This window comes from Scleropages formosus, chromosome 16 (assembly GCF_900964775.1).
Source record: "Scleropages formosus chromosome 16, fSclFor1.1, whole genome shotgun sequence".
Lineage (NCBI taxonomy): Eukaryota > Metazoa > Chordata > Actinopteri > Osteoglossiformes > Osteoglossidae > Scleropages > Scleropages formosus.
In genome coordinates this window covers 17137098-17156840 of record NC_041821.1, presented here as the reverse complement: position 1 = coordinate 17156840, position 19743 = coordinate 17137098, and the positions used below count along the sequence as shown (strand labels likewise).

Sequence of the window (19743 nt, the reverse complement as noted above, 5' to 3'; positions counted from 1 at the left end):
TCTGGCATTCCAAAGCACTTGCTTGGTAATACTACCCAGCAGCTGTCTAGATGCACTTGTTGGTAAGTATCTAGGGGACCACCTTTCAATACTTTGTCATATGAAAACATTGTTTTCTCATCCAGCTGCTGGCACAATGAAGTGACTGGTGACCAGATTGCCCACATAATGCCCACAATCCCAAAAATATGCCTGACAGTTTCACTCCCTGTGCGTTCAGGACAAGGACAGTAAGAGTGAACCTGTGTCTCTGCAGGATTTTCACTGCTGTTTTTCATGGAGTCACTGCTACTTGAAATCCCCCAGATGGCTGTCAAGGCCTTTTGGCTGAATTCATCTCCGAGCCTCTCCCTTGAGGCCCAATGTTGCCCGAGCGTGGTGGTGCAGCAGGTTTGGTTGGTGCCTGCTGTGTGGTGGGTCTGGGGTTTGAGTCCTGCTTGCTACCTTGCAATGGACTGGTATCCTGTCTAGGGTGTACCCCTTCAACCTTGTGCCCAATGTTGCTGGGAAGGCCCTGGGTCACCACAACCCTGCTCGGGACAAGCAGTTGTTGACGATGGATGGACAACAATAAGTGTGGCTCCCTAATATGCCCCTCCCATTACGGTACAATACTGCAGTTCTTCATGTACGTCAGTAATAGACACACTGACACGTTGTTAAGACAAACAGACGTATCGATCGTCTTGACATTCGACTGGTTTTAACTGGGCGTGACGTCATCTTCGTGCGACCGTTATCCTATAGCGGAGCACATTGTTGCAATCGTCTGCGATCTCAGTCGGAACTGCCCCCTGGTTCTTGTCCGAAAAGGATGTTACAGCAAGGTAGGTTTACCTGCAGCATGGGAGGCAGCACTGCTTGCTTCCCTCCTTTTTTATTCTGGGAACTGCAGCAGAAGCGCGCGTCGAGCACAGAGAGACAGCGACGACGAGTCGAGTGCAGTTCGGCTGCGCTGGTCTCGAGTCGAGAGCTAGTGCCTAGTCAGGACCAGTCAGTGTTAAAAATGGCTTATTTCTTCTATTGTTTCCGTCGGCTTACTGCACGGGCGGAGCCGTAATATATATGTAGTGGTGCTTTTCGGGGCTGCGGGTGGGGTAGTGCCGTGCCGTGCAAACCCAGCGTCGACGTGTCTTCTGCTTTCCCTCCATCCCCTCAGAGCGCGTGCACAGGGCGGGAGAGCGATCCGGCGGCGCGGGGTGCGAGCAAAGGTGCTGTGGGCCACGGCCTTAATAAAACACACACACACACACACACACACACACACACACACACAGACTGAGTGACTGGCACATAACCAGCTGACAGACAGACGCAAGAGCTGCAGAAGAGCTCCAGGAGGTGCAGCTGTTTGTCTCAGGTAAGGGAAACCTGTCACTCTCTAAGCACTCAGAATTCTGCTGTCTCTCCTCCTCTGTCACCTTTCACTAGTGATCGGCTTTTAACAGAGAAATTTAATAGGTTCTGGTTAAAAAAAAAAAAAAAAAAAAAAAACTAAAAAGATTGATGGAGAAGTGGCTTGTGGTTTGAAAAAAAAATTAAAGAAATTCTTCCTGGTTCAGAAAAAATATAAGAATGCTTTGTAGAGAAATGGCTGTTGACTGAGTCACATGTATGTATGTACTGAAAGGAGGGTGTTGTGTTGAGTAGCTGCTCAGTATGTGAATTTGTCATTGACCTGTCAAGTTCAGCACCCTGGTCACAACAGAGGGCTCTGAAGGGACATGGACAGCAGCGGGGACCTGAGGAGCCTGTCAAGTCAGCGAGACGACGAGGCCACGTGCACCTCGGCGTCAGAGGGCCTGGAGGAAGGGGAAGTGGAGGGTGAGACGCTTCTAATTGTGGAGTCGGAGGACCAGGCGTCAGTAGACCTGTCGCACGACCAGAGTGGAGACTCCCTGAACAGCGACATCGGCGATGATGCAGATACCAGCTGGAACGAGGACATCTCCTTCTACTGCGAGAAATGTCACAAATGGATCCCCAGTTGTAAGGCGCCTGTCTGTCGCAACTAACAGACCTTACATGTTTTACCTTTTTGTACAGATGTGTGTTCAACTTCATCGAGTAGTGTGGGAAAAGTATTTATATCACCAAAAAAATGCGCCTTGGATTTTACACTTTTGTTTGACTGCAGTAGTCGCCGCTACTGAATAATGTGCTTACATGGCTGGTCGAAATGACGATAGAAGAAATCTTGGCGCATAATACTTTTAGTATTATGAGAGTAGTCCTGTGAGCAGTCTTGTTTGCTCCTAATTTATAGCCCAGCTGCGAGGAGAGCAGCCCAGCTACCTGAAAGGAGATAACTTCTTCAAATTTACCTGCTATGACTGTTCTGAGGATGGCAAGGAGACTTTTGAGAGGATGAGGCTCACCTGGCAGCAGGTACAGTGCAGCAGCAAGTGTCAAGTCACACTTAATGGACTAAGGTGCTGGCCAGCCTTCCTTAAGCAATTGGCAACACTTCAAGCTCTTGAAATTAAACTTTGCAAGGCCTTTAGGTCTTACATCACAACACTGAAGTACAGTGGAAAGACCAAAAGATGAGGTGAAGCGTTTTGGACACCAGTGTGAAGGCTTTGTGCTGTGGTTCATGTGAAGGTCCAGAAGGAAAGTAGTACCAGTGTTGCAGAAGAAAACCGTTTTTTTTTTTTTTTTTAAATTGGTTTCCCCATTGTTTTAAAAGCTCAAACTCATTACTAATACTGCTGATTGTTCCAGAAAGTCCCAAAAGTGATACACTTTTTAGTGATATGTTATATTTTTACATTTTATTGTAAATTATAATTTGCAAATGTTCTCGCAGACTGCATTATGTGAAGTGGTGGGCCATGTGATGGATACCCCTGACCTAGAGCATATTCAACATGAAAACTGCAGTAGAACATTATAAATGTACACAGCAAATGTAATGACAAATTAACTTTACAGGTGGTGATGCTGGCCATGTACAACCTCTCCCTGGAAGGTACGGGACGTCAGGGATACTTCCGGTGGAAGGAGGACATTTGCGCTTTCATTGGAAGACACTGGAGCTTCTTGTTGGGTTCTAGGTGAGAGAGAAAGGCTTTACTTATCATAGAGCAGTCCTTTTTTTGGGTCCTTCCTTGAAAATGCAGTGCTAATGTCAGGTGACATCTTGTGGATTCATTAAAAATTTTTCATTAAATACAAGTTTAATAACAGTTTTTGCAAGGTGTAACATATTTTTCCACTTTATGATGATTGTATAGTAATGGATTTTGTGGCCACAGTGTGTGGATGATTTGGCTTTCCCCTTGAGCCTCAGACTTCCAAATGAAAAAAAAAGGGCCAGACTTAACATAATTTAGTTTTTTTTTTTTTTTTTTTAAACCATCCTGAGGAAAGTCAGCACTCGCAGCGCACTGTAAGGGTTAGGGTTCAGAACCACTGATTTAGAAGTGGCGTATTTCAGTGGGTCTGACTGTTAAGCGGATTTCAACTCTGTCCTCTGTCAGAAAGAAGACATCCACGTGGTGGAGCACGGTGGCAGGCTGTCTGTCAGTCGGGAGCCCCACGTTTTTTCGCTCAGGAGCGCAGGAATTTGGTGAGCCTGGCTGGTGGAAGCTGGTGCAGAATCGTCCCCCTACTCTGCGTCCAGAGGGAGAAAAAACCTCTGCGGTATCTATGAAAGCCAAAGGTACAAAAATTTGCCTCTTACAGTATTTGTAATAAAGATGTTTTGGAAAAACACCGGACGTGTTAGGAGTAGACTGGAGCATGTTGTCCATTGACCCGAGAACTGAAACTGACACCACTGGTACTTCTAAGAAATCATAGCAGTGTTTTTCCATAGTAGTTGCTCTTTTTCTTGGTTGATAACACAGTTGCCTCTGAACTTCAGAGCTGTGCGTGTGAATCCTGCTCATGCTGCCTGTGGTTCCATGTTCTCCCTGGGTTTTGTGGATACTCCGCTATCCTGCCACTGTGGATCCATAGTGTAATAGACTAGACCTTGATGCTCACACATTGTGCTCGCTCGATTACTGAGACAATAGTGAGATAAGTGACTGTTAATAATGTGGAGAAGTATGAAATGCTTTTCGTTTACTTAGGCACAACCAAGCCTCCGATGGACCCCATCATCACGGTGGAGGGCTTGCGGAAGCGGGCTGGTCGGAACCCAGTGGAAAGTGCTATGCAACTGAAGGAGAAGCGCTCACGCACACAGGAGGCCAAGGAGATCCGTCGTGCACAGAAGGAGGCGGCAGGCTTTGTGGACCGCAGTGCCTCTTCCACCCCGGTCAAGTTCATGAGCCGTACCCGGCGTCCTGATCTCGTGCTCGAGAGAGGTGAGGTGATCGACTTCTCCTCCCTGAGCTCGTCAGATCGGACACCCCTCACCAGCCCCTCGCCATCACCATCGCCTGACTTCTCGGCCCCCGGCACCCCTGCGTCCCATTCAGCCACACCCAGTCTACTGTCTGAGGCCGACCTCATTCCAGACGTCATGCCTCCACAAGCGCTGTTTCACGGTGAGCGTGTTTTGCAGAGTATATTCAGTAAAATTACATCTCGACACCATGGACGGACATGTCATCTTACAGGGTGCCATGTTAATGGTTCTCCAGATGTCTGGGACAGGTAACATGCTTAAATTTTCATAGTGAGATAAGTAGACAATGAATTAAGGCAAATTATTAAGAAATTCTGTCCAAATGCGTTATCTGCATTTTTGTTTCGAAATAATTTTATTGATAAAGTGCCCAAACTTGTCGGAAATAACAGAAAAAAATTACTTTTGTGAAGTACTGCTGGCCCGAAATTTGTCACCCTGCTACTGTCAGACCAGGCATGACTTTTCTCTGTCATTACATTAAATTTTACATTTAATTTCAATTAACCTTATTCACATGATGTGTAATCCAGAATTTATTTGACACGTGTCACATGGCAGATGATGAGGAACTGGATGGCGAGGGAGTGATTGACCCTGGCATCGAATATGTGCCACCTCCCAGCATGCCTGTGGCTACCAATGAGCTCATCATGCGCAAGAAACTGAGGACAGTTGACCACATCAAGCAGGAGGTGGAGAGTGAGGGTGAGGAGCGAGCTGCTAGCGGCAGAGATGAGGATGAAGAGGAGGAAGAGGGGGTGAGCAGGCAGGGCAAAACAGAGGATGAGTCATCAATGGGCTGTGGGAGTGGCAACAGAAAGAAGGCTCCACAGAAGAAGGCAGAGGATGTAGCCAGCACTGGTGCACCCCGGTACACCTTCCTCAGTCTGTATGAGGAGCGCATGCTGCTAAGGCGCCTCAAGTCTTGCCCTCAGGCACTAGCCGTGACACCACAGGCCAAACGACTGCACAGGAAGCTGCTGGTACGGCAGGCCAAACGTGAACGGGGGCTTCCCCTGCTGGATGTTGACCAGGCTGTCAGCTTGGTCAGCGGGGTCTGTGGTGCTCAGGAGGGCACCATTTGTGGACAGGGAGGTTCCGGCACAAGAACGTACCGTACCACCAGCCAGGACCTTCGGATCCTTGATCGCTTTCAGGTACCTTTCAAAATACCGCTGTAAAACGTCCAGCAAACATTTTTGTGGTTACAGTTGTAACTCATTTCATGAACATTTGAGTTACAGATTTTCAAAGATTGAAGTGTTTTCCAGTTTATTTTAATTGCATTTTCTTCATTTTCAAAAATTTCTTCTGTTGTGGAGCAAAAATAGCCTGCATTTTTGCTTTTGGTGCTATTTCACACAGCACGTATGTTTTTTACTAATTATTATTTCTGTATCTAAGCAGTTCAGAAAATGTGTGTGTGCGTGTGTGTGTGTGTGTGTGTATCTAAGATTTGCAGAAACTACCCAGCACATAAATAGTGGTACGTGTCTATTATGTTGTCAGCATTTAAGGTGAAATGCTTTTGAATCTGCTCTCCTCACATGGTACTTCATTAGTTCAGCCTTTTGTGCATCATGTGGCATAAGAGAATGAAACAAATAACACAGCATTTTGAATAGGACATTGTGGAGATGAGTTTTTTTTATTTTATTTTCAGCCATCTCAAAATATATTTAATGCTGCTTCATGTAAAAAAACAAGCTGGCTCAATGAAAAGATTTCAGCTAAATACTACATAATATTCATGGTGCGTTGCCTTGGAGAAACACATCTTCTGAATGAATAAAAGTAAATTGTGTTTGTAAGATAAGGTACAAGTGTATTTGTTTTTATTAATAGCAATAGTTGTAGAAGGGAAGCATTTTGTTGCTGAGTTTACATGACAGGACATTTGCATTTACCCATTTGCAATGGACATCAGAACATTTTACTTTGTTAAAGTTACGGTTTGGTGTCTTTAGCCACTACCCTGGCTGCTGCAGTGTGCTGTTGATACTCTTTACATTGCGACTTTTGCTTCCTTTTCCATGTTTTGCTGTGTAGACAATGGTGTCCAACAGGAAAGGATACCATCAGCCCACAGTGTCATTCTGGCACAGGCTAATGGGCTCGGATGCTAGCATAGAACAGGGCATCAAGAGCCCCTACACGTCCCGTACCCTGAAACCCTACATTAGGTATATTTATCCTTGCCGATATCATCTCCAGTTGATCCATGCTATTGGGAAGACTCGCCGTGGACTGAACATTGTTGTGTTTTGACAGGAGAGACTACGAGAGCCGGCCTATGAAGCTTAACCTGCTGTCAGAGATACGTGCCTACCCTCACAGAAACAACCCCAGTTGGGTTCCAGAGCCCGATGCCCCCATTGACTACTGTTATGTTCGACCCAATCACATCCCTTCTGTCAACTCCATGTGCCATGAAATCTTCTGGCCAGGTAGGCTTCGGCTCTGCAAAAGGTGCATGTATAAAATTTGAATGGCTTGTTGTTTCAGTAATTATTCCTAATTCTTTTGTGCTAGTGGTGGTCTCTTACAGAAAATATACTTTTTGAGAACTGTTACTAAGAACGGCCAAGTGTTGTAACACACTGCGTACAACGTATATCCCACAGGTGTAGATCTTTCAGAATGTCTTCAGTATCCTGATTTCAGCGTGGTGGTTCTCTACAAAAAGGTGGTGATCGGGTTTGGTTTCATGGTGCCAGATGTGAAATACAACGAGGCCTACATCTCCTTTCTGCTGGTCCACCCTGAGTGGAGGCGTGCAGGAATTGCAACCTTCATGATCTATCATCTTATCCAGGTGAAGTTGTAGTGTTCCGATTCAAAAGTACCTTCTGAAATTGTCACTTTGGTCCTCAGTAGGTAAACTGTGTGTTTGTATTTACTGTGTAGAAAATTAGTGTACTTTATGAAAATAAAATGTTTTGGCTTTAAAAACAGAAAGAGCTACATGAAATGATGTACTATAGTATATAACTAATACGCTACAAATAATGCCTGAACAAGGTAATTTTGATGAGACTCTCACATAATTGTATACCAGAGCTTGTAATCGGAATATCGCTGAAAATTCCTAGCTGTACGAATTGATGAAATGCTTTAGATTGCTTTGAAAGAAGTGTCAGCAAACCAAATGCTGATTATCTCTGTACCTGCAGACTTGTATGGGGAAGGATGTCACGCTCCACGTCTCGGCAAGTAATCCAGCCATGCTTCTGTATCAGAAGTTTGGCTTCAAGACAGAGGAGTACATACTGGACTTCTATGATAAGTACTACCCTGTGGACAGCAAGGACTGCCGACACGCCTTCTTCCTGCGGCTGCGTCGCTGAGGACTCTCCTAATCTGATCTGCTGCTTCTGCTAGAAATAGTACCTACAAATACCTCACTGCTAATGTGGAAAGGAACGGTCTCTGTCAAGGTAACAGAGCACGTTTACGGCAAAATATTTTCACCACTTGTTTGCTTGGCCATATTAGAGGTTTGTACAGAATGTATAATTTCACTGAACCTATGTTTTATATTCTGTATTTATCTGTATGTATGTGGAAATGACTTCAGGCAAGAAATAATGTTAGGTTCATTCAGGGTATTTCGTTGTAGATGTGATTTTGTAACCAGAACTAAAGGGAGCAACTTTTTTTGATAAAACTAAGGAGATCCACTATTTCCTGCCTTTTTTGTCAAATGTATTCTTAATTGAGCACTAAAACAAGCCATTGCAAAATCATAAAACCTCCCAGAGTCATTTTGTAAATACTCCAGTTTCTGTATCTGTAACCTTTAAAGTGCAACCTTTCATAATAAATCTAAATGCTTTTGAATCTTTTCATCTTTAGTTGCACTTGGTCCTTTACCACTTTTGAGAATAGATGTAACCTACTGCTGTTCTTAAATTGATGGCTGGAGATGGTGTGCATCCAGCGGCTGTTGTCTTTAGCAAATGGGCTGGTTTTTCAGAAAATCAGTTACTGCAACCCAACAGGAGGGTATCATATGTCTTTTGCTGGTAGTGCTAATAGATAACATTGTGCTTGTGAATTGCTTTGCAGCTGATGTAGACTCTGAGACCACATATGCTGTCCTCAGGTTATGACTACAAACAGGACTGGAAGCCTGTTCATAACTCAACTTATTGGCAAATTCAAAGTCACTTTTACCACATCATCACAATCACTAGAAGCTTAGTAATTCAGATGTCCCCCTATTCATAGGCTAGGTTCTATAAAAATGGATAGATATAATTAATTAAAATTTGCAGTATGACTTTATTCCATTTTCATCAATCTCTTAACCTATGCAAAGTCGAGGTTCTAGAGAACTAATCTTAAAAACGTGGTGTATGAAGCACTGGACATTGTGGACAGGGTGTGAGTGAGTCTGAGGACTTCTGTTTTATTATCTCTTTAATATATGCATATTCTCACCAAAGAAAAGAAAGGGCACACGAGTAAGATATAATGGGGTAAAATAATACAGGACAAATGAATACCACATGGAGAAAAATGTGACAATAACTAAAGAATAATTAAAAGTAAAACAATAGTATAGTAAAAGAGAAAATCATATTGAAATAATAAAAAAAGTAAGAATACTTCAACACACCTGGCAGCAGAACATGCTTTTGGCCAACAGACATCTTCACCTCCTGACAGTGAGTGACAGTTTATCAGCAAGATGTTATGAAGAACCAAGTATCATATGTGGCCAATTGATTCTTGTGTTTTTACTCTCCAGCTTTTTTCCTTGACTCGTGTTTGTGTTTCTGTAAACATGGCCAGAAAATCCTGAAAGTCCCCCTGTTGCCCCCTGCACCTGGTTACTTCACAGTCCTGACACATCTGGTTCAGTGTTTAGAAAAAATTCTTTCCTGTGTCATGTTAAAATACCCAGGAACAGCCAACCAGTTAAATTTACTCTGAAGGTTTTGTTCTAATCTACTGCATGTTTTCTTTTTTTTTTTTTTTTTTTTAACCAATGCCTTCTGTCCAGGGGTTGTTTATAAGGGTTATTCTGAAGAAAGAGGGCAACAATCTCAGAACACATCTAGACTCCTGTTGGTTCTGGAATTGGAAAGGTCCAGCATGTCCTGACCATTCTTTTCTGTGATCAGTGACACCAGACGGCTGCATCCGCATTTGACTGCCAAGTCATATGCTGTGAGACCCAAGTTGTTCTTCCTCCGGGTGCTTGCATTGCAGCTACAACAGACAAATGAACCCAAATGCCGGTAACCAGAACTGTCAGTATGGAATAACACAATGCAGGTGTGTCCAGGTTAAATCTTTCCATTATTCCAATCTCATCCATTATTTCATCAGTCTTCACACCACGAAGGCTTATTTGTGACTTTGTACGAGGGAACGCATGGGCACAGTGGGCAAAGTTGGTGCCTCTCAGCTGCTCGGGGGGTGTGAGGTTTGAATCCAGCTCAAGGTGTGCAGAACATCTAGTAATCAGTTTAACTCCAAAGCTAATGGAAGGGATTTTCATCCATATATCATGAGGGGTTAATTTAGTCACCATGAATGTATACCATGTTCACTATTTCTGAGTGACAAGTTTGAATACACTGCAGGATAAGACTCCTGAGTATTCTTAATGTTATTGATTATCCTATCCCTGGATGTTCTTATGTGTCAGTGCTTAAGTCTAAATATCACATTATTATAGTCTGCGATGTGTGCAAATCAGAGCAGAACTTTGCCTTCCCCAAAAGAGGAAAAGGGATGTTTGCATCACTCACCCCAGCAAAATCTCAGCACACTGAAGACCATGATTTCCACAGGCTGCTGCCTCATGCAAGGCTGTGTTGTTCATCCTGGGGGTTAAAAGTTCAACATGTCACTTTGCCCAACCCTGATTGCGACAGAGGACTTTTCCAAGCTAAAGTTTAAATGACATGCTGAAACTCCAAAGACATGCTGTTGAGGTTCACCTATAGTGTGTGAGTGACAGAGAGAGAGTGTGTTCCACTGATGTATGGACGAGTGACCCAGTGTAAGTAGTGTATCTAGCAGTGTAAGTCACCTTGGTGAATAAGGTGTGTGGGTTCATAACACTACAGAGTGTCCCTTGGAAGTCGCTTTGGACAAAAGCGTCTGCTAAATAAATAAATATAAATATGTAAATGACAACAGGTGGTGCAGTTGCTAGATTTCCCCCAAATGCCTTCGGTAAAAAGTATTCTGTTATACAAATGGGTAAATCACTACTTTAGAGAAAAGTGCCCAAAAAACAGAAAAGATAAATACATGTAAAAGTGTGATTTAAATTATTCAGTATATTGTGATCAAAATAACATTTTTCTGGAGTCATGTTACAAAGATTTTATCACATTAGGATACTAAAGACAAGGTTCCTCTGTATTTAGACAGATGTAGTTTAGTTTTTCATACTGTATTTGTCCTGAATTATGGCAAGAAGACATTTTACTACAGAAAGAGTTTTAGAACAGGTTTATGGGATGCAAATGATTAAAAGCTAAGGGGAACATTTCATTCACCGGGAATCGGTTCTGAAACACTATGTATAACTGGGAACAGTTTTATTAATAGACAGTCAGCCGTAATGAAATAGGCTACCCAGGACGAAGAGAGCGGTCTACTCACGGTCCTGACTGCTCATCAATGTCAGCTCCCTTTTGCACCAGCAAGGGGATGACCTCATGATGCTGATTCACCACCGCTACAGTCAGTGCCGGAAGGCCTTTGCTGTCCTGACATGATGGATCTGCACCCTAACAGACACATCCAGGAACAAAATTACATGTAGCTTCAAACCTTGTATCTACATGGTTCTAAAAGAAATTAAAAGCTGCGAGTAAGGAGAAATAATCTGAAACTATTTTTATTCTACATTTTTCTATCTTTAATATATAGTATGCGGTATAATTTATATTTGACCAGAATAAAGTAAAATTCCAGTGAAGTGACAGTTGGAATCAAACAGAAAAAAACTCAATCTGTGCTTCTGCAAAAAAGCTACCTGAAATTAAATATTCAATAACTGGTATTATATGTAATGGTGGAATTATTATTATTTTTTCCTTACTTCATCCAGTAGCTGCTGCACCACTGAGATTTGTCCTTTACCCTCAGGTCCTACCTCCATAAGAAGCTGTTTGTCTTTAGATTCCTAGAAATGAAGCAGATTTATCACTTATAGAAGAATCACAAGTTACCCAGGGATGAGTGGACTGCCATAGCAAGTAAAGCCAAAAATTGCATATAACCAATATAAAACTGGATACACTACCATGACACTGCACCTGCTCTCATTTTATTTCAAAACACTGAAACTCAAAATTAATAATTTTAATATATACACTTCCAGAACCGCTTGTCCTATATGGGGAACCGGAGCCTACCCGGTAACACAGGGCATAAGGCCGAAGGGGACACACCCAGGACGGGACGCCAGTCCGTCGCAAGGCATCCCAAGCGGGACTTGAACCCCAGACCCACAGGAAAGCAGGACCATGGTCCAACCCACTGCGCCACCACGCCCTCCCGTTTTTAAAATATAATATAGGGCAATTATTTTTCATCTGTGTAAACTTGGCGCTTCCGCAGCACAGAAACTGAATACTGATGCAAACAGAATATTTCCATTTTTTAATTTTATTTAAAAGCATTTTTGGACATAAAAACATCACCATAAAATAAATTTGAGTTTGAGATTTGAAATAAAATGTCAGAGAATAAAAACCGAGGGCTTCATTTTGGGATTCAGTCCATCCGAACCACTCGCCCCACGGGGAACCGGAGCCTAACCCGGCACACAGGGCGTAAGGCCAGAGGGGGAGGGGACACACCCAGGACGGGAAGCCAGTCCGTCACAAGGCAGCCCAAGCGGGACTCGAACCCCAGACCCACCACAGAGCAGGCACATTAAAATTGAAATGATATTCATGAGCAGAAAATAAATTTTTTTGCATTTTTGTCACCTGTATAAAGCTGAGCCCATGCACATGACATAATCATGAGAGCGACTGCGTTGTACATTACTAAATGAGGATTTTTGACAATAAATGACTAAACATCATGTTTACATACATATTTCTTAAAGTATAAAATAAGGTCTGACTTTTGCACAAGAGCAAAAGAAAAAAACTCACACTTCTTCAAGCATTCATGAAGAACCAAAAAAACTCACAAAAGTCACTCCTGTCGCACATCAGCCTCCAGGCGGAAAATTGAACAACTCGACGTCAAACTCGCACTGGTTCAGAGCTCAAGACAGCAACAGTGAAGAAACTTATCAGTGATGTCACTTACTAGCACTTTCTCCTCGTTCTGGAAGATGCTGATCTTCTTAATGTTGTTCTTGTTTCTGAAGAAGGCACCAGATGAGAGGGCACTGTACTCGTTCACTGCCAGCCACAACGCAGCTCAGAGCACACAAACAAATGTACTGGAGACGGTAAATGTTTCTGCTGAATGCTGTCAGGTACCTTTTCTGCTCACCCAAGCTGCTCTGACTGCCCGACAGGCCTTTTCTGTCACCTGTGACGCTGCTCAAGGTGTGGTTTTCCAGTAGATCCAGGAACTTTTCCTTGAATCCTCCCTGACACAATACAATCCACTGGCTGATGTTACTTTACATTTTTTTTTTAATTTATTTAGCAGACACTTTTCTCCAAAGCAACTTCCAATGAACTCCACGTAGGGTCATCAGCCCACATACCTTATTCACTGCGGTGACTTACACTGCTAGATACACTACTTACACTGGGTCACTCATCCGTACATCAGTGGAACACACTCTCTCTCTCTGTCACTCACACACTATGGTGAATCTGAAGAGCATGTCTTTGGACTGTGGGAGGAAACCAGAGCACCCGGAGGAAACCCATGCAGGCACAGGGAGAACATGCAAACTCCACACAGACTGAGCAAGGATCAAACCCCTGTCCTCTCACACCACTCAGGTGCTGTGACACAGCAGCGCTACTTGCTGTGTCACCGTGCCACCCCTACTTTAGTACCTGTAGCACCATTCCATGCAAAAAAAACCCCAAATTATTGTAAAAACCTGTTCTTCAGCAGCAGCCGACACAAAGTTGATCCTCAGACTGACTTCACCGTTGTCCTCCTGAACAACTGACGAAATTATCTGAGGAAACGAGAATAAAAATATGCAAAGAAATGTATCATTTCGTACATAATTTATAAAAGTACTGATTGTAAAAGAACTGCAAACATTCCAACATCTCGCCTACCTAAATAACATTTAAAATATACACATGTATCCTTATACACTACATAAGACATATTTTGCGGCTAACCAAAAGTGCATTTGCCTGGATAGGACGTCTAAGCCAAAAACCCTCATGTATAAAATGTGTAGTGTCACAGCAAGGCCACCCAAGGCTCACCTTTCCCATGCGCGGTTCCCCAATTAAAGCGCGGAAGTCTGGGTTATTCAGAGCGTAGCTGCGGAGATGTGCACAGATGTGGTCAAGCTGTTTCCTCCAATAGCCTAACAAAACACAAAAAATGACCAAGCAGACAGATAATGAGACGACTCTCGTCTTGCGAATGCATAACGAAATGAGTCCTCATCATCTATTATCCCTACGGAGAGACGGTTTTAGAGGAATAAACTGAAATGACAAACACGTCGTAACAAAGAGAGCGATGCGAGAAAGTTAGTACGCCACCTGGAGAGTTTCGTAATTGTAAATACATATACGTTTATATATACTGATGTGGGGGGTGCAGTGGCGCAGCGGGTTTGGCCGGGTCCTGCTCGCTGGCAGGTCTGGGGTTGAGTCACACTTGGGGTGCCTTGCGATGGACTGGCGTCCCGTCCTGGGTGCGTTTTCCCCCCCTCCAGCCTTACGGCCCGTGTTTCCGGGATAGGCTCCAGCTCACCGTGACCCCACTTTGGGCAAGTGGCTTCAGCAAATGTGTGTGCGTGGATGTGTGGTCCTTGTGTGAATGCTCAGTGTGTTCCAGTGGCCACATTTAACAAGTAACACAGGAATTTTTGTACTTTACAATTATATCACTCACTCGATTTCACCAACAGCTTGTCTTGATCGGGGTCACAGCGGTCCAGAGTCTATCCCAGAATCACTGGGTACAGTGCTGGGGGTATGTTCTGAACAGGACAACAGTCACTCACCACGGGCAATTTAGTGTCATCAATTCGCCTGAACTACATGCCTTTGGAATGTAGGAGGAAACCAGAGCACCCATACGAAACCTGCACAGACATGGGGCGAACGTGTAAACTCCACACAGACTAGGCCAGATTCAAACCTATGCCCGGACAGCATCCCCGAACGCTGAACAAGGAATGCATTCATGTGAGCTCCCTCCAACTGTCCAAGGTGTGTTTTGGTTGAACTTCTGGCTCTAAATGACTCTTAGTGTGTTTTATTGCTCAGCTGTATAAATGGGTGAACTGATTGTTGGGAGTTTAGAGAGAGCAATAAAACCTTTCCTCATCACTCTAAACAGTGCTGAAGTGTTCTTTGGAATAGGTGTGTCAAATTCTAGACTTTATGAAGAAGAGACCAGCAAGTTTGAAAACATGCTTTAGTATTCAAATCACAAATCACCATTTCAGTACGAAAATAAACATGCAAAAATCCAAAGTCCAGCATAATCTACTGGTAAGTCCAAAACTCAGGCCAATGCATTACAATATCACTTTAATTCCTGTTCAAAAAGCAATTAATCTTGCTTTAAATAACTAAAAACTATGTAAACATTAATTAAATAACACGAATAAAATGAAATGGAAATGGAAAAAAAACAGAGTAGCCATGTAAGCGTATTAAACAGTGATGTGTTACCCCTCCCTGGGCTGATGGCAGACAGCAGGGGTCTGCGGTCCCTCATCTGTCCTTGTTTTGCCATTTCCTGTATGATCTGCTCATGCTTCTTTTGAAGCATTGTGCCCGATGGGAAAAACAACCCAACCGTCTGCGTGTGCCGATCCACAAGAGTCGGCGCAGGGGTTGCGGCCCGTGTGCGGACAGGAGCCGAGGGCATGGGGCGCCCCATGGTGCTGTCTGACTGAGAGATGCCCATCTAGAGAAATCAAGAAAAAACATTGACATTATTATTATGGCACAATGTTCATTGCATTTATCTTTTTTTATATTGTATTCCATCATAACATCCATATTATTCTTCCATATATATCGCCAGCCCACTTTTATACTTTCATAAATGCTGCTCATCTACATGGAAAATCAGGCGCGAAGACAAGGCGACACACCTGGTGCTCTTCCCGTGCTGTGCCCGGTTGAAGGTCTAGTCTCAAGGGTCCTTCCAGGAAAACGCCGCAGCAGCCGCAGAAGTTTGCGTACGGGTGACCGCTCGCCCCACAGCGGGGGCACGTCAGGTGGCTGCCAGACGGGATGACCTGCAGCAACCGATGAGGAGGAACACGTTAAAAGCCATCTCACACTTTGCCAGTATTTGTATATAAAACTGTCTTACCTGTAACAAAGACAATAATTACAACTAATCATTTTAAAAAGACCAAATTAATTACGGCCACAGTGGTAAGAATAGTAGTGATGACCGGACAATGTGATATGTATTAACACAGTAAGCTCTGTGGTGAACTGTGCAAGGGTGGAAATCGGCTTTCAAACAATTTCCACTGCAAAGGACTTTGTTCCCACCTTGGCTCCACACCAGTCGCAGAAGCGAGCATCTGAGCTATTGACTCTGCTGCACTTGTGGCAGGAGACCATCTTGCCGTGCGCTTTGGACGGAGCAGGAGCTCTCTGGCCACTTGGCACAGTCTAGGGAAAGGAGGGAGTTTTCATAAAAGCACATTCAGTTTCAGTTATTTTAGCTCCTCTTCTTCTGTTACTTTGCAGAGGACCCTCTTTTTTTTTTTCATGCTCTTACAGCTGGCAACTCTGGCAGTTTCGTCTCACAGGTAACGCAGAGGTCAATGTGCGCAGGGTTACCTGTCCCACATGACTGACAGATCACCTTGTCCTGAGAAACGGAGACAGAATATCAGCAATAATTGAAGACAAAGTATGGACGTGAAAATAATGATTACGTACTAGGGACAATTATGAGTTACTTGCAAAAAGTGCAAGGGTGCTAGTATTTCTGGCCATGACTATAGGTTCGGGGCTCTTGCTGATCGCAGACTCGTCTCTCTGCCGCCTCTAAAACACACCTGTTTGCATACCCTGTTTGTACTATTAATCAACAGTGGAGTTTTGGAAGCTCATGAAGGCCTTACTCTATGAAAGACATGCATATAAATACTTAACCATCTGAACTTTTCCTTACATTTGCCCATCTAACAGACGTCCAAACAGTTTATATTAACTCAAGTCCCTGCTGCATGTATCATGCCACGTTGAGCCAAAGTCTCACTTGGAGCCTCAAACTGGCCTGAGGCTGGAGCTGAGGAGCCATGGGTGCTTCACAGACCACGCAGATGGGTGTGTTCACGGGCACTGTCGCCTTGCAGCAGGCACACAGCCCAGTCTGTGGACCAAAGCAGAAACCATGGACCTTCTTTCACATGTAAGTGTTCTTCTTTTTGGACGCTGGTGATGAGGACAACGGCTGGTTTCAGAGAAATCTCAAAGTGTCTCAAGGTGCTACCTGCGCCCCCTCCGTGGGGGGTAAACGCTGTCCTGGTATGGGGGGCACCGGGGCACCGCACTGAAGGCAGAAACGGGCAAAGGGATCTGACGGCCGAAGGGACAAGCACTGAGCACACCTATAAAAAACAGAGAGCCATCATCAGCAGCTATTTCTTCTCTAAGTTATTCTCTGGGGAAGTCACAATGGCTGTGATGCGGCTTCGTTTCTGAAAATGTGGACTGCACCTCAACACACGTCACCGGTGGGCAGGAACACCGCAGACGTGTGGCAAAAACGGTTCCTCAAACCACTCACCTCAGGAAATCCGTCTCCCGCTGGATTCTTGACATCTGGGTGTTTGTTAAGGTTTTCCCAGGAAGAATCTCTGCTTGCAGGTTCTGGTAGTGGAAATTTGAACAGGAAAAACACCTCATATTTCCATGTCAAACTCAGAAACATCCAAGACAACCCTAACCCTAACATTCAATAAATGGAAATACAAATCAGTGGGGTGGAGTGTGCTTCATTTATATGTTATTTACAAACAACATTCTTCATTCATTCATTACTGGTAACCATGCAGGGTAGTCCATACTCTTTCCCAGAAGAATAGGGTGTGAGACAAGGAACATCCTGGATGGGACTTCCAGGGATTCCATCTCAGAGAAATCGCACACACTCTCATTGGCTCATTTATGCACACAATGAGGGCAATTTGAGGTCAGCACTTCACACAAAACACATCTTTGAACTACGGGAGGGAACACGGGGGAGAACATGCAACACATCCACACAGATTGGGTCAGGTTCTAACCGGGAGCCCAGGAGCTGTGACGTACGAGTACTACTTGCTGAGTCATCAAGCCACCTACAAACAACATGTTCAACAGGATGTACCTGAGTTTGTGATCTGGAGGACTGGGATCCCAAAGTTTTATGGAAATCTGGGGATTTGGAAGACTTGCTTGAGTCACCAGCTTTGACCTTCATCGCTAAGGAAGAGGGGTTCAGTTTTTAAAGAAGGCCTAGGAAGTGCATTTGAAATAAAGACAACGTAACTATTTAGTAAGGTGACGAGAAAGAGTGAAGCTAACTGTCGAATAGTAGATTAGATACCATGATGTTCCTTTAAGGTGTTTTCCCCAAGACTCTCTACTCCATTTGCTGTGTTTAAAAACGCCACACTTCCTTCAAGAGTCTCCTGCTGAAATTTTTCAAATTCACATTAATATAGTTCACACAGTAAGTATTCATGTATAAACTTATTTCAAAAGTCTTCAAAAGTGAGTAACACTAATAATGCAGCAAAAGCCTTTTCAGTTCGTAATGTTCACATTATTTAATGTTTAGTTCCTTCTTACCTGTTTGGAAAGGTTATGAGCATAATCCTTAAGACCTTTTTCTTTACCATCTTCTGTGCTCACAGGCTCATTTGAGGGGACATAGTGTACCAAAAATAACTTGGAGACAACGCTGCTCTCCCTACCATCCCTGGAATATTTTATGAAAACAAACTACAGTCAACTGTATTTATTGTAGCAATGTAAAAAAATTATATAATTTAATTAAAAAGTGATAACAATAAAGTTCAAAGATGAAATGCTTCATAATAACATGATAGTTTACAGTATAACAAGTGTGAATCAGTGATTGGTTTTTTTTTTCCTACATAATATAAAAAATGTAACAGCCTACCTAGTAGTGGCTACAGCTTTTACATATACTTTTCCTTTTGGGAGGTATATGGGCCCCTTATACTCCAGGGTGCTGCTCTCTCCAGGCCCAGATCTCCTCTCGGCTTCAGGTTTACTGCCATCCAGTGTGTAGTAAATGGTCACATCCGGAGTATCTAATAAAGCACAGATACATTGGAATGCCTTTTAGCCATGTTGTTTTCGGCCAAGGACAGTAAACCGGCGAGTCATCCGTCTACAGATCCCACCTGACTTAATTTCCAGAGGTGTAGTGGTGTCTACATGGTGCTTGGCTCGCCCGGGCAGGGGAGCTCGAATAGGAATGATGTGCGGAACAGCAATGGAGCCAGCAGTCATGTCTAGTCCAATTCAGCTCAGATCAATTCCGTGTCCTGAACATCAGCATTCCTGACAATCCAGTCTGAGTACTTCACAAAGCATAAAGAAGACAAGAAAAATATTACACATCGACAGCAAGGGAAAAAAGCCTTGGTACATAAAAACAAGAAACATCTTAATCATGCCACAATGCATTGGGAGCCTTGAATGACATGATCAAAAGAGAAAAAATCTAAGAACAAAATATTAATTAAATAACGGAACAACATATGTTATTTCCCCTCTATTAAAAGTCCTAAATTAAAGTGCCGCGTGACTATTTGAAAGAAACACGATCGATGTTGTCATTCAGCAGCGCACCAGTGAACACGACCACATTTTGAAAGCATATTTACTATTCAAATCACTATTCTGCAAGGTACCTTCAAAAGAAACCGGTCAGTCAATCGGTGCGAAGAAAATAATGCTAATATAGCCTTCACAGCAGTGTAGGAGGTACTTTACAATATAAAGTTTCTATCATTATTTTACACAACATTGTATCGGATCTACTCTTCTAATGTTTTTCAGTGCGGTTCCCAGCGACGCTGCAGTAACAGGCTCGTGATGCAGCAAACTGCATCGCCATTGGCTGAAGCCTCCATAGCAACCTCTACAGCCCCGCCCCCGTGAAGTTTATTAGACACAGATTGGCTGCATCTGTTTTATTATACTGTGTGCCTTCAAGGATCGAAAGGTAACGAGTATCTG

The 19743-nt window shown here is 43.6% G+C and overlaps 2 protein-coding genes across 4 annotated transcripts; one reads left to right on the top strand and one right to left on the bottom strand.

The window, feature by feature from the left end:
* Nucleotides 1-739: 739 nt before the first annotated feature.
* On the top strand, nt 740-8166 carry kat14 (lysine acetyltransferase 14). 3 transcript variants are annotated; one of them, XM_018750751.2, is made up of 12 exons: nt 740-827; nt 1160-1360; nt 1687-1989; nt 2267-2388; nt 2935-3056; nt 3483-3664; nt 4080-4499; nt 4922-5520; nt 6413-6546; nt 6635-6810; nt 7050-7178; nt 7537-8166. In XM_018750751.2, exons 3-11 carry the CDS (start codon nt 1725-1727, stop codon nt 7127-7129), a joined length of 2100 nt encoding a protein of 699 aa, XP_018606267.1. In that variant the 5' UTR covers nt 740-827; nt 1160-1360; nt 1687-1724; the 3' UTR covers nt 7130-7178; nt 7537-8166. The 3 variants fall into 3 exon arrangements, with proteins under 3 accessions (XP_018606267.1, XP_018606265.1, XP_018606266.1); XM_018750749.2 differs by having other exon boundaries at nt 6988-7178; XM_018750750.2 differs by lacking the exons at nt 740-827; nt 1160-1360 and having other exon boundaries at nt 1530-1989; nt 6988-7178.
* A 423-nt stretch (nt 8167-8589) lies between these two features.
* dzank1 (double zinc ribbon and ankyrin repeat domains 1) lies at nt 8590-19571 on the bottom strand. Its single transcript, XM_018750848.2, has 21 exons — nt 19416-19571; nt 18903-19082; nt 18656-18809; nt 18322-18451; nt 18077-18164; nt 17858-17952; nt 17276-17358; nt 16979-17096; nt 16745-16858; nt 16259-16351; nt 16027-16149; nt 15615-15761; nt 15187-15424; nt 13759-13862; nt 13416-13496; nt 12835-12947; nt 12659-12713; nt 11433-11516; nt 10991-11118; nt 10126-10200; nt 8590-9580 (listed from the first exon to the last, which is right to left on the bottom strand). The coding sequence occupies exons 2-21, from the start codon at nt 19009-19011 to the stop codon at nt 9415-9417; spliced, it is 2298 nt and encodes a 765-aa protein (XP_018606364.2). The 5' UTR covers nt 19012-19082; nt 19416-19571; the 3' UTR covers nt 8590-9414.
* Between the last annotated feature and the right edge of the window lie 172 nt (nt 19572-19743).

Coding starts and splice junctions, on each gene's coding strand:
- kat14 (XM_018750749.2), top strand. CDS start 1,725: ATGGACAGCAGCGGGGACCTGAGGAGCCTGTCAAGTCAGCGAGACGAC. Junction 1,990..2,266: donor TCACAAATGGATCCCCAGTT/GTAAGGCGCCTG, acceptor CCTAATTTATAG/CCCAGCTGCGAGGAGAGCAG. Junction 2,389..2,934: donor TGAGGCTCACCTGGCAGCAG/GTACAGTGCAGC, acceptor TTAACTTTACAG/GTGGTGATGCTGGCCATGTA.
- dzank1 (XM_018750848.2), bottom strand. CDS start 19,011: ATGACTGCTGGCTCCATTGCTGTTCCGCACATCATTCCTATTCGAGCT. Junction 18,452..18,655: donor AAAGCTGTAGCCACTACTAG/GTAGGCTGTTAC, acceptor AAAATATTCCAG/GGATGGTAGGGAGAGCAGCG. Junction 15,425..15,614: donor CAGCACGGGAAGAGCACCAG/GTGTGTCGCCTT, acceptor TGATTTCTCTAG/ATGGGCATCTCTCAGTCAGA.